The 14,098-nt window shown below is 49.0% G+C and overlaps 1 protein-coding gene across 1 annotated transcript; it reads left to right on the top strand.

Moving 5' to 3' along the window:
• Positions 1 to 8,448: 8,448 nt before the first annotated feature.
• Positions 8,449 to 12,512, top strand: FZD7 (frizzled class receptor 7). Its single transcript, XM_087819665.1, has one exon. The coding sequence runs from the start codon at positions 8,650 to 8,652 to the stop codon at positions 10,372 to 10,374; it is 1,725 nt and encodes a 574-aa protein (XP_087675791.1). The 5' UTR covers positions 8,449 to 8,649; the 3' UTR covers positions 10,375 to 12,512.
• The last annotated feature ends 1,586 nt before the right edge of the window (positions 12,513 to 14,098 follow it).

Genomic DNA, 14,098 nt, shown 5'->3' with positions numbered 1-14,098 from the left:
CACAACAACCTCTGGAGTTCCAGCCATCAGGAGGGTAAGAGGACAGGATGGTACGCTACTCCCCTTGTGTTGCTCAGAACACTACTGTCGACATGCCACTGGCCAGAAGTTAGCAGATGGACATAAGGGAGGCTTTTATATGGAGTCTTTATTCCAAGTGGTCATAGTTCCCGCTAAAGACTGGGGACCCTATTACTATGGAAGAAGAGAAGACCATATATTGGGGGACAACTAGCAGCCTCCACACCACACTAAGGACTTATATGCTTTAGAGCATTTACTTTTCCTAACAACTCAGAAGAAAGAAGTCTCCTGGGTCTTTATAGATAATTCCTATCTTGCAACACTTTTGCAATCACTCAATTGAATCAACTCAATATCAACTGCAATCCTAGGAGTTATCTTTTTAAAATTCTTTATATAAAACATGAGCAAGAGGAAACTGGCTGCAAGGCTGAGCCTTGTTAGTCAACCCTGAATGGATGCCTCTCCTGGGCCGTCACTAGTCCTTGGAGGACAGCCTTCCACAACTGTGGGCCCATCCACCAGGAGAAAGTCAGAAGAGACCTGTGTTTTCACCCTTTTCCAGGCTCCGACACTATGGTTAGTGAGATTCTCTCTAGTTCCCAGGAACAGACAGGCAGTCAGGTGGCTTCATCAATGACCATGGTAGGATTCCAAGGGAAGCAGCTAAGAAACAGCTCTGTGATCTGGTCTTCTTGTCTTCTCCTTTTGAAACAGATGTTCCTTCTCTCCCTCCCTCCCTCCCTCCCTCCCTCCCTCCCTCCCTCCCTCCCTCCCTCCCTCCCTCCCTCCCTCATTCATTCATTCATTCATTCATTCATTCATTCATTCATTCATTCATTCTTCCCACAATGGTCCATTATGAGAGGACTCTGCTCTCCTGTCTACCCATCTACTGCTCCTGTTACCACCATTTCTCTCTGTTCACTGCACTGCCTCATGCCTCGTGCCTCCTCCATGTTCCTGCTAACCTGATTTCTGCTTGTTCCATTCTCACCAAATGTCTCTCAGCTTCTGCCAGTATATTTTACACTCAGGACACCCCCCTCCAAAATGAAAGGATCCCATTGGGTGGCTACTCAATACCCAGAGGGCACACCTGTTGGGCAGGGGTCTCATGCCAGACAAACTCAAGACTGCTTACTTGCCTATTCCTGGCTCAATCATCTGAGGTGAGGTATCATGTGATACAAGGTACAAGGATGGCAATGTCAGTCTGAGGAACTGCTGTGAATAAACTGTGGGAGTAACAGCTGTTACAGTATAGAATAGCCACTGTGAACTTGTTGAGACTCATAAATAAGGTCCCAGACTCAACATCACACCATGCAACCAGACATTTATCCAACTACCCCTCCCTTATTCTCTTACCCGTGCACACACACACACTTCACACACACACACACATACACACACCAAACACCTCATTATCCATCATGGTTCCCATTCCATCCTTCAGTTCAAAATGTAATCAAGTAGAGTCAGGACTTTATGCAAGACTAAAGACATTCAATAAGGCATCAGTGACACAGTGCACTGCTCTGGAACATGAGTCTCTGTCAGTGGTTCTCAAAGCTGACTAATGCAAAAGAATCACCCTGTAAGTTTTAAACATTAAATCCCCAAGTCCAGTGTCAGAGATTCTGACTCCTCATGTCTGTGATGGAACTCAGGCTTCTAAAAATATACTTTTTTAACTCTTCAGGTGATTCTGATGACCATCCAGATTTGGGATCAACAGCTCCGGCTCCTACTTTACTCTTCTAGAAGGTTCCTTGAGGGTTTTCATTACTATTGTCTTGCTCCGGCAGCTTCTGCTGCTAGCTCACTGCTGATATACTGCCAAGTTCCCCAACTGTCCTGGTGGGCAAGAACAGAGCACCCATATATCCTAATCTAGATCCCCATTGGGGCAGTTTCAGCAATGGGAATTAAATTGTTTCCTGGAAATTTAGAAAAAATTAGTGGACATTAGCAAGTGAGTTTGAAACCTAGGTAGGTATTAATATTCATGGGGCCATAACCGATCTGGGCTTAATATCCCAAGCCTAGAAATTCTTATGCTTCTTTAACTTTTGGAATGGTTTTTGATAAGACATAGTAAAGGACAAAAAATAGTGATGTTTACCATGGAGACATCAAATAACAGTGCAGTGTAAAGTGAAAAATGTTATCTAGATCTGGGTTTTAGCCCAGTCTTTACTACTATAAAAAGGAGTTTACACCTGGAACCTCAAAGGGTGGTTATAAAATTAGAGACATCATACCTAAAGCACCTGGTACCTTATAAATGGTAGTTATTTTATTAAAAATATTTAATAGATGCTCAAAATTATCTGGGCATCAAAATTTTTGATACTCAATATAATCTGAAGAGAGTAAATTCAGGAAACCCAGCAGTGTGCTAGGGCCAGCTCTTAGAGGCTTGTGAGAGCTGATTATGTCCATCTTTTCCAAACTCTAAATTCAGTTACTCAGCAATCAGATAGTAGCAATATTTACACCATGGAAACTGGCTAGTGTATATAGATCAGGGTTTTTTTTCCTATAAAGCTGGTCATTAAACAATTACTAGCATACCACTGTAAAAAGTCACAGCTTCAGCAAAAAGCCAGAGCCACAAAATATGCAACTAACTTGGTTTTTTAATTTTATCTTTACGATTGCATCCATATAACCAAACCAGGATTCTGCCTTCATGATGTTTTTGCCCATAGACCACAAGACATTTTGTAAATATTATTCCATTAATTCTCACAACACCCTGGGAGGTTAAGTGACTTGCCTGAGGCAAAACAGGAAATCGATAGCGAAAAGAAGAACTAAACTGGTCTGTACTACCTACCTCTGCCACCCTTCCTAAACATCAGTATCCTACAGACTGGCGTTAAAGGCATTGGTAGCAATTACCAACAGTACTTTTACCCCCCAACCCAAATAGCCAAAGTCTCTTTCTACATGCTCTAGTTCCAATACTCTGTACTTTGAGTATAGATTTCACTTCCCAAAATGTCCCACCCTCTGCACTTGGAGGTTTTTCCCCAGGATTGTGTGTGGTCTTCAATTAATCAAATTCCCCTGCATTCTTTCTCCCTCTAGTCCAATGGCATGTGTTTGAAAAAACAGTTGGCCAGGGTTAGAGTTCTGTTCTGACTCTAACAGAGGCAAGTGACATCATAACCAATCAACATATGTTTTTATTTGTGAACCTTTCTCTGGACTCCCAAAGGGCAGAGACCCAAATGTTGTTTCTCTCTCTGGCCTCATCTCCATAATACTTTGGGAGTGAATGAATAACTCTTATAGTAAACAGTCTCTAAATTGGCTTCCAATGATCCTCACCCTCCAATGGATTTTCATGCCCAAGTGTAGTCCCTACTGCCCCTTGAGTGTGGATAGACCTAGTGACTTGCTTCTAATGAATAAAATATGGCAAAAGTGACAGAAAAGTGTCACTTCCAAGATTAGGTTACAGAAAGACTACAACTTCCATTTTTATTGCTCTCTCTCCCTCATATTCTCCCTCTCTTTCTCTCTCAGAACTTGCTATGGGGGAACGAGGTGACATGTTTTGGGCTTTTTAAAAATATGTTTTTATTGATTTAGAGAGAGGGGAAGGGAGAGGGGGAGAGAGAGAGAGAAACATCCATTGGCTTCCTCTTGTACACACCCTGACTGGGGATGGAGGAAACCTGGGTATGGACCCCAACCAAGAATCCAACCGGCAACCTTTCAGTGCATGCGACAATGCTCAACCAACTGATCCACACCAGCCAGGGCACAAGGTGCCATGTTTTAAGTGGCCTTACGAGAGGCCCACATTGCAAGGAACTGATATCTTTGGCCAACAGCTAGCGAGAACCTGAGGCCTGCCAACAGCCATGTGATGAGTTGGAAATGGATACTCTGAGGCCTGCCAATAGCCACATGAGTGAGTTTGGAAGCAGATCCTCCTTAAATTGAACCCTGAGGTAACTATAGTTCCAACCAACCAACATTCTGATTGCAGTCTTGTGAGGGGCCCCAAGCCAGAGGACCTACTAAGCACATCCAGATTTCTGACACACAGAAACTGTGAAATATTAATGTTTGTTATTTTAAGCTGTTAAATTTGGGAGTGATTAGTTATATGACAACAGATAACTAATGCAATCCTCAGACAACAAAGCAAACAGTCAAACGTTTTCATCATATAAATCTCCTCCACTGGGTGGGGCCTAGCACACCTAACAGGATTTTAGCATGCCCTCCTATTCAATCTAGACATCTCTAATGTTCATAACACTTGAAAGCCTGCTTTAGGGAGAAGACTGTTCCCATTTTGAGAATGATCCAACCCCCAAAACTAAACTGAAAAGAAGTCAGTCAATGGCAACTAGAAATTCCAAGTCCTCTATGTTATGAAGTCACAAGTTATCTGTAAAAGAGAGTCCAGAAAGGGAAGTAGATGCTATGCCACAAGCTGCCCTTTCTGGTCTTGCATGAGTAATTCTTGCAGCTGGAGTTTCACTACAACCACAGGATTGTGGCACCACGAAGGTGGCCATTTTCAAATCTGGCCTGACATCAGAATGTAATTCAACTAGATGAACCTGGGACTTGGCCAAAATAAGTAGCATTTAAATAACTGGGGCACATGAACAGCATCACTTTTCTATGGGACCATATGACTATGATGTGAAGAAATAAAAGCCTTTGTTGTTTTAAAGGGCAGGGACAATTGGAAGTTTTACAGTAGACAGTTACAAAATTTTCCACCCTTAGCTCACCAAAGAAGACACCAGTTAGTGGCTTCAGGAATTGGGTGTGGAAGGTGTTGCTTGGAAAAGAAAATTAAATTGATCCTGGACAGAATGTGAACCAATGTTACTACATTTCTCATAGAGCCTAAAACAGACTATTTAGCCCCTTACACTGTGAACTTACTTTCCTGATCTAACTTATCTCCTTGAAATCATAGCATTATGCTGTATCAGGCAAGGCACGGAAGGCTACCTGACCTTCTCACAAACAGCAAATTCTGATTTTCCAGAATAATTTTGGGATGGGTTTTTTAAAAATCATCTTAAGAACAAAACACTGTCCAATAAATTGGGGTTTGCTTCTCTGTTTTTTTAATACTTATCTGCCTGGGACAGAGCAAGAGGACTCCCATCTGTGATATTTTCCACCTGGGATGGGTTTTCTGCATCTTATGTGTAGATTGTTTTAAAAATATTTCATTTATCTTTTGTATTTTTCAAGGGCTCTCTTTTTTTCTTTCTAAATAATTAGCCTTATTACCCAACATCAGGGAGCTGTCTGGGTCTATAATACAAACAGAAGCTCATCAGCTAAACGGATTTTAGTTGTATTTGAGACACAGCATTTTATCCTGTCGGTTTTCATTTTATTTGATGACAGTGCTTGCAGTTTCTCCCTCAATGAGCAAAGATGACTTAGATCAGGGGCCTGATGAGTAAGCATGAAAATTTGATTTAGAAAAGGAGGATGTCCTGAAGCTCGAGGAGAGACAAAAAGGATTTTCAACCCCCCACCATACACACTTTAAATGACAAAGCAAAGCAGCAGCTTTGTCTTTAAACAGCACCTTTTAGCACAACATCAATGCTCCCCAATGTTAGGTGATAACAATAATACTTTAGAAAGAAAAAGAGGAGCCCTTAAAAAAAAAGTACAAGGACGGAATGAAACATTTTAAAAGCAAGTGTTATTAATCCTGCACATTACCCTGAGGTAGAAACCCCCAAAAGAAATTAAAAATGCGGTCGCGGATGTGAAGGGAAAACGGATGCTTTGGAAAAAAATGACGAGGATTCCTGTTGAGGGACCGACGGAGAATGCGGGCGCCTGACGCCCCACTTTGGCCCAAATGAAAGCCCCCCAGGCCCGTGAACAGGAGTGAGAAACGACCGAGAGCTGTGAAGTGGAAGGAAAGATGCCCAGTAAATTTCAGTAATAGAAAATAAAAGAAAAACAGAGGACGCCAAAGTCTCCCGTGGAAGGGAAGGAACCCCATTAATCGTCTTAGATTTCAGGATCAGTTTTTTCCTTGCTGGAGGAGGCTCACCGCGGGCAGCAGAGGCAAGAACCTCTGCGAACGCGAAACCTGATCAGAAGTCCCTGGGGCTCCAGCGCCTGCAACGGAGGCTGGCAGGAGGTAGGGCTCGGCCCGGAGGAACGTTTTTTAAAGCAAAGGCTTACTCTGTGACGGGGTGGGTGTGTGTGTGTGTGTGTGTGTGTGTGTGTGTGTGTGTGTGTGTGTCTGTGTGTGTCTGTGTGTGTGTCTGTGTGTGTGTCTGTGTGTGTGGGTGTGTGTGTGTGTGTGTGTCTGTGTGTGTGTGTGTCTGTGTGTGTGTGTGTGTGTGGGTGTGTCTGTGTGTCTGTGGGTGTGTGTGTGTGTGTGTCTGTGTGTGTGTGTGTCTGTGTGTGTCTGTGTGTGTCTGTGTGTGTGTCTGTGTGTGTCTGTGTGTCTGTGTCTGTGTGTGTGTCTGTGTGTGTGTGTCTGTGTGTGTGTGTGTGTGTGTGTGTGTGTGTGTGTGTGTGTGTGTGGCAGAGAGAGACAGACAGCGATAGAGAGAGAGAGGGAGGCAGATTTTTCCTTTCTCGACAAGGCACCCTCCTGCAGAGGAATTCCTGGTGCTCCCCGCGGTCCCGGGAGAGGGGGGTGCCCCCCGGGCCGCGGTAACTCCTGACCTCGCCTGGAGTAACCCGAGCGCGCGAGCGCCCAGCGCCTGGAGCAGGGCGAAGATTTGACGGAACAAAAGAACGCTCGCCAATCAGAACACGCTACCGGAGAGCAAGGACAGTCTCTCTGTTTCCAAAAACTCTTTAATTAGCAAATGCCCTGGTTTCTAATAACTCGTGAAAACTTTTCTACCCAGATTCCAAATACAGGATCCAATTATTGCCTCTGCAACTAAGATGGGATCCCGAATGACCACACTCCCGAAGCAGCAGGGAAAGCAGGGCACCTGAAGACTCGCTTTAAACCGCAGTGGTCTTGGGCACTCGGTCTCAGGTCACTTTTATAGCCACTAGCCCCCAACCGCTTCCTCACACCTCACTGCAGCTCCACCAGATCCCTACGCTCTGGGCGGCGCGCGCGGGCGGGTGGCCTGGAGCCGGGGTGCCCCGCTCGCGCCGGTCCCGTAGGAGGGGTCGGCCTTCCCCGCGCCTGGAGCCCCCTCCGCTCGCCTCCTGTTTCTCCTCCGACGCGGCCCCTCCTCCTTTTTTACAACCGCGAGCAGGGGTGAGAGGGGATTGTGGCCTCACGTGTTCGGTTTGGGTTTGGGGAGAGAAAAGCGATCGGCGAGGCGCACCCCCTTTCGCCCTATACCGAACCCTACGTGGAGGAGCCGGCGACCTAAAAGTCCCCGCGAAACCCGGCATTTTCAGACCTAGCGGGGCTCCCTCGGCTCGGGCGCTGCGTTCTTCTCGGCTTCTCCCTGCAAAAGCCTATCCCGATGTGCGTTCAGGAATGAGTATTTTTGTGTACCCGGAAGACGAACAAATCTTTCAAGCAAATTCCCTTTCTGGTGTGTGTAGCCCCCATCCCCAAGCGAATTCAGGGGTAGAAGTTTTTCTTAACTTTTCGCTCCTAGCCCCCTGCCCCTCCCCTCAGGAATCCGCCCAGAGCGTCGCAGACCCCGCCTCTCAGGTTCCCTCGCCGGCCCCTTCCGACTTCCACCCAATCCGGCGGCGGCCACGCAGAAAACAAAGGCCACCATTGGGCAGCCCTGAACCTGAGGGCCCGCCCCCGGAGTGGTTTGTGAATGGGGGGAGGGGAGGGGGCGGGGCGGCCCGGAACCCGGCGAGCCTGACGCTTCTTCTGGTGAGTTGCGCGGCTCCGAGGCGTTACTCTGCGCTCCCTGCGGGCGGGCGGCGGCGGGCGCCGGGACTCACGGGCCAGGGCTGCGCCGGGCCGGAGAGGCCAGGCCCAGGCCGCGGGCACCGGGACCTCGCAGCTTCGGACGCAGTGTAACTGGATTTCGAAAAAGAACTCACTGAGCTTTTGGTTCCAAAGCACCGGTTGAACTCGGAGCGAGAATCAGACGTTCGGCTGAAACTTGGGGCCGAGCTTTTGAGGCTGAAGGAGCGGGGAGTGGAAAAGGAGGCAAAGAAGGAGGTGGCGGCGAGCGGAGCCTCCAGGCGAGGAGGCGGAGCAGCACAGCGGAGGCGGCTGCCTCGGCTCGCAGGCGGCGGCGCCGGGCTCTCGCCCGCGAGGGGCTGGACTTGGTGTGGGGGCGCGCGCGTTGCTGTGCGCCGTGAGTCCAGAGAGTTGGGCAAACTTTCAAGGGTAGTCACTGGAGCTTGTTGCTCCTTGCCGTAGAAAAAGGCGCACCGTTACGTCGCGGCAGGAGGAGAAGGCGGCGCCCCCGGCCCACGCCGACGAGTTTGAGCCCCCGGCGGCCGCGCGACTGCTGGGCGGAGGCGGCGGAGGCGCCCCCGCGGCGCGGGCAACCCAGCTACAGTGCCCCCGGCTCCGCGCCGCCCACGGCCCGGCCCCGGCGCCGGGAGGACTCTCATGCGCCGGGCGCGGTGGCGCCTCCCCGGATCCAAGTCTCCTGCTGCTGCCTCGTCGGGATCCTCCAGCTGAGAGCGCCGCTGCACCCACACCCGGCGATGCGGGGCCCCCGCGCAGATACGCCGCGCTCTCGGGTGGGCCTATGCACCCTGATGCTTGTGCTCCTGGGCGCGCTGCCCGCGGGCGCCGGGGCGCAGCCGTACCACGGTGAAAAGGGTATCTCGGTGCCGGACCACGGCTTCTGCCAGCTCATCTCCATCCCGCTGTGCACGGACATCGCCTACAACCAGACCATCCTGCCCAACCTGCTGGGCCACACCAACCAAGAGGATGCGGGCCTCGAGGTGCACCAGTTCTACCCGCTGGTGAAGGTGCAGTGTTCTCCGGAGCTGCGCTTCTTCCTGTGCTCCATGTACGCACCCGTGTGCACCGTGCTGGATAAGGCCATCCCGCCGTGCCGCTCTCTGTGCGAGCGTGCCCGCCAGGGCTGCGAAGCGCTCATGAACAAGTTCGGCTTCCAGTGGCCGGAGCGGCTGCGCTGCGAGAACTTCCCGGTGCACGGCGCCGGCGAGATCTGCGTGGGCCAGAACACGTCCGACGGCTCCGGGGGTCCGGGCGGCGGTCCCACCCCCTACCCCACCGCGCCCTACATGCCCGACTTGCCCTTCACTGCGCTGCCCCCGGGGGCCGCTGACGGCAGGGGCCGTTCCGCCTTTCCCTTCTCGTGCCCCCGCCAGCTCAAGGTGCCCCCCTACCTGGGCTACCGCTTCCTGGGCGAGCGCGACTGCGGCGCCCCGTGCGAGCCTGGCCGCGCCAACGGCCTCATGTACTTTAAGGAGGAGGAGAGGCGCTTCGCCCGCCTCTGGGTGGGCGTATGGTCGGTGCTTTGCTGCGCCTCCACGCTCTTCACGGTCCTCACCTACCTAGTGGACATGCGGCGCTTCAGCTACCCCGAGCGGCCCATCATCTTCCTGTCGGGCTGCTACTTCATGGTGGCTGTGGCGCACGTGGCCGGCTTCCTGCTAGAGGACCGCGCCGTGTGCGTGGAGCGCTTCTCAGACGACGGCTACCGCACGGTGGCGCAGGGCACCAAGAAGGAGGGGTGCACCATCCTCTTCATGGTCCTCTACTTCTTCGGCATGGCCAGTTCCATCTGGTGGGTCATCCTGTCGCTCACGTGGTTCCTGGCGGCCGGCATGAAGTGGGGCCACGAGGCCATCGAGGCCAACTCGCAGTACTTCCACCTGGCCGCGTGGGCGGTGCCCGCGGTCAAGACCATCACCATCCTGGCCATGGGCCAGGTGGACGGGGACCTGCTCAGCGGGGTGTGCTACGTGGGCCTGTCCAGCGTGGACGCGCTGCGGGGCTTCGTGCTGGCGCCCCTGTTCGTCTACCTCTTCATCGGCACGTCCTTCCTGCTGGCAGGCTTCGTGTCGCTCTTCCGCATCCGCACGATCATGAAGCACGACGGCACCAAGACCGAGAAGCTGGAGAAGCTCATGGTGCGCATCGGCGTCTTCAGCGTGCTCTACACGGTGCCGGCCACCATCGTCCTGGCCTGTTACTTCTACGAGCAGGCCTTCCGCGAGCACTGGGAGCGCACCTGGCTCCTGCAGACCTGCAAGAGCTATGCGGTGCCCTGCCCCCCCGGCCACTTCCCGCCCATGAGCCCCGACTTCACCGTCTTCATGATCAAGTACCTGATGACCATGATCGTGGGCATCACCACCGGCTTCTGGATCTGGTCCGGGAAGACCCTACAGTCGTGGCGCCGCTTCTACCACAGACTCAGCCACAGCAGCAAGGGGGAGACTGCGGTATGAGCCCCGGCCCCTCCCCCTCCCTCCCTCCCCCCCTCCCTGGGGGAACGGCGCCGTAGGGAAAGAACTTTTGCTGGGGGGGGGGGGGGTATTTCTGTAACCTCCTCCCCCTCCAATGAGCAGTGACCTGGAAGCGCGAAGACTGATGTAGACGTGGGACGAGGGGTGGGTTTGGAAAGGAGGCCCGAGTGGGAAGACGGTTTGGACGCAGACACTCTGGCCGACTTGCAGGGTAATGACGATGATTCTAACCGCGATGATGTTTGTCGTGTAAGGTGCGGACCGACGTGGGTCTACGGAGAAGACCGAGCCCAGCAGCGAGTGCTGTGAGCTCCTCCCAGCTCCGGCGGCGCGGGGGCCGAGAGCAGTCCCCCTGCTGCAGGACAGGCGGCCTGTGCTCGCTCCCGCGAGGCCGGGTGAAAGGTACCGCTCTGTCTGCGCCGGCCGCTTTGTTGCAAAAAGGGAGGGCTCCCTGCGGCGCCCTTGTCAAGCGGTGGTCAAACCATAATCTCTTTTCACTGGGGCCAAACTGGAGCCCAGATGGGTTAATTTCCAGGGTCAGACATTACAGTCTGCAGTCTCTCCTCCCCGGCCCCCTCCCGCCTGTGTTTTTGCCCCTACTCCTTTCAAGTCTCGTAAAATAGCGTTTGGAAGTCTTGGGAGGCCTGCCTCCTAGAATCCTAATGTGAGGATGCAAAAGAAATGAAGACAGCGTTTCGAGGTGATGCTAAGGAGAAGAGTAGTAGGTATTTCTGCTCCTTTTTTTTATTTTCTGGGGAAGGCAGGGGAACGAAAGAAGGGAGTTTTATTCTTTTTAATACCCTGAAAAGAAGTGATGACTTGTTGCTTTTCAAAACAGGAATGCATTTTTCCCCTTGTCTTTGTTGTAAGAGACAAAAGAGGAAACAAAAGTGTCTCTCTGTGGAAAGGCATAACTGTGAAGACAGCAAATTTTATAGGCTAAGTAGCGCAAATCTGAGGTTTCTCTTTGGATGTTAATTTGGTTGAGATAAACATTCCTTTTTAAGGAAAAGTGAAAGGCAGTGTGCTTCCATACCCCCACTGGGTCAGAGATTCTGACTTTGCTAAAGGAAATGCAAGGGGTTTTGTTGTTTGTTTTATATCAGTTTAATTCAGAACACATGATCCAATGAAATGGGCTCTGTTAAAATGTTAAAGGAAATCTCTCCCTGCAGTTTTTTTTTCTTCCTATAAACCTGCATTTAGGGTTTCTTTCTATCTTTTTTTCTCCTATTTGAATCCTCCCAGATAAAAGGAAGAGCATAATGTCTTCAGCTTCCATAGTACAGGAAAGTAAAATTTTAAAAGTGAAAAAAAAAACAAAACACAAAACATTTTGTCCTGTTTTCGTAGTCCCATAAATCCATTTATAAAACATCCTATGTATGCTGACCCTGTCTTTGTGTGGCTGGGTGGGGAGGTGACCTACAGAAATGATAGTGAATGAAGAGGACAGTTCACATCATGGGCCCCCCTCTTTTAAGGAAAATCATTAAGAGAAGGTAAACTTCAAAGTAATTCTGTAGTTCTTTGAAATGTGCTGGATGACTTAAATTTATTAATCTTAAATCATGGACTTTTTTTTTTTTCTATAATAGAACTCTGATTCTTTTGCATAATGGTCTGAAGCTGAGCAGAGAATCATGGGAACTAACCTTTACTCCACCTTTGACACCACCCTCCAATCTTACAACACTGTCCTATTTCTCAAAACAGTTTAAAAATGCTGTTTTAAACAGTTTTTAAATCATAGAGGGTACTATCAGGAATACAAGTTACTTTATATAATCTAATGTTCAGTTGAGTGGAGCTGCTTTTTATATTAAAGTTATTGGCCTTGTGTTTCTGAAACCTCCAAAACTATCTCATCTGTCAGATTTTTTAAAACTCCCACCACGCAGTTTTTCGGCATCTTTTGTGTTGTATCTCTTGCATGTGAAATTTGTAAAATAGAGACAAGTGCAGTATGTATATTTTGTAAATCTCCCATTTTTGTAAGAAAATATATATTGTATTTATACATTTTTACTTTGGATTTTTGTTTTGTTTTGCCTTTAAAAGTCTACAAGGAAGCCCCACTTTATCACATGTACAGATCACAAATAAATTTTTTTAAAATACCAAGTGAATGTTTATTTAGTTTGCAGTGCCTATATATCCATAAGCCAAAGAACTAAACATTGTGGTATATGGAAACCAGGTGTAGAGGGACACCATTGGGTGGGTCTCTCAAAGAGGAAGAGGCGATGTACAGGGTGTCCCCAAAAAAATACATACACACTTTGAATAATTATTCTAATGGGTTAAATCTGAAAAGAAAGACATCAATTGTGCTATTAAAGTGTGTACACATTGTTTTATTGAGGTCTCTTTTCCTTGCTTTTTAAAATACAGTGCAATGAATGCCTTAACTGTCCCTTAATTTTTTTTCTGTTCTGCTCCCTGCCCCTCTCCTCACCACCCACCACATACTCCTTTTGGATAACTTATTGAAGGTACAGAATGAGCATCTCTTTTAAAGAGGTGCTGTCTGATCCACGTTTTTACTACCCTTCAGAGGTGAAGTACATATTCGAAAGGGGACTAGAGGATATTTTTGGTCTGCTTTTCTTGGGAAGAATTCAGTGAGAGTTTTTCTTTTGTTTTGTTTAAACTGATTGTGTTTTTGTATCCTGATGAACTTTATCTAAATTGTTAATACTTAAGTCCCTTGGGTTCAGGTGGCTGGGAAAGTCCTTAGACGGTTCCAGATAATAGCAGGGGCCTCCCATGTGGAGCATTCCTAGCTATAAGCTTCATTCTACCTTCTAGATCGACTGAACCAGAGGTCAAGTGATTCCCCGAGGTGGCAGTGAAGGTGGCAATGACTCAGCAGCTCTGGCAGGAATAGACTCCATGCCTAACCCCAGGATGGCCTCAGAAGCCACTGATGCTATTCTTTCCTCTTGTCGGAGAAGCTAACTTTGGAATCAGATTAGACTGAGAAGCCTTCACTATCCAGGCACTTTGATATTAAACAGTCCCTCAGGGAAGTGATAAAGGCATTCTAAATACTTCCAATTCCAAGCCTCACTGGTTGGTTTTTTTTTCCACCTGCCTCTCTTCTTTAATTCAGGTGCCTGTTTCCTGGCTTTTCACAATATAGTTGCCTCATTCACCAGTGGCCCTCGAGACCCAGCAGTAGACTGGATGCTGCTGTTTTCCTTCCCTTCCTCGGCTTTAAGTTTCTGTACTTCTAAAGCTCAAGAGAAACAGTTCTGTTTTTGTTTTAATTAACAGGCTCACACACATGGCTGGTGTGTTTTACAAATACACAGTATGAAAACCAGTGACAGACGGTCCTCACCAGGAGGAGGAAGTCACGCTGCTGCACTCTGCAAAGAGCAGCTTTAAGGTCCTCTTGGGTTTTGAACATCACAATGGGTGTGAGGTCATCTTAACCTGTGAAGATTTGGGCATCAAGGAAGGAAAAAAATAGTGACTTGAAGTCTCTTAAGGTTTATCCAGTTTTTGCTTATAAAATGACACCTTTTAGGTTAAAGCATGCCTTTTCTTAACACCACACTAACATCTCCTGTTAAGAATGTTTGCTTTTAGGTGGAAGGCTCCCGACAGGGTTTTTTGCTCACAAATTAACTGCTAAAGGCACTTAGACCCTTCTGTGGGGAGAGCTGAGTGACTACTCCTATAAATGTGTCCCTTTCCT

Source organism: Miniopterus natalensis, chromosome 8, assembly GCF_054644295.1.
Source record: "Miniopterus natalensis isolate mMinNat1 chromosome 8, mMinNat1.hap1, whole genome shotgun sequence".
NCBI lineage: Eukaryota > Metazoa > Chordata > Mammalia > Chiroptera > Miniopteridae > Miniopterus > Miniopterus natalensis.
Note: the sequence above shows the minus strand (reverse complement) of the source record. Positions and strands in the feature narration are given on the sequence as shown.

Coding starts and splice junctions, on each gene's coding strand:
- FZD7 (XM_087819665.1), top strand. CDS start 8,650: ATGCGGGGCCCCCGCGCAGATACGCCGCGCTCTCGGGTGGGCCTATGC.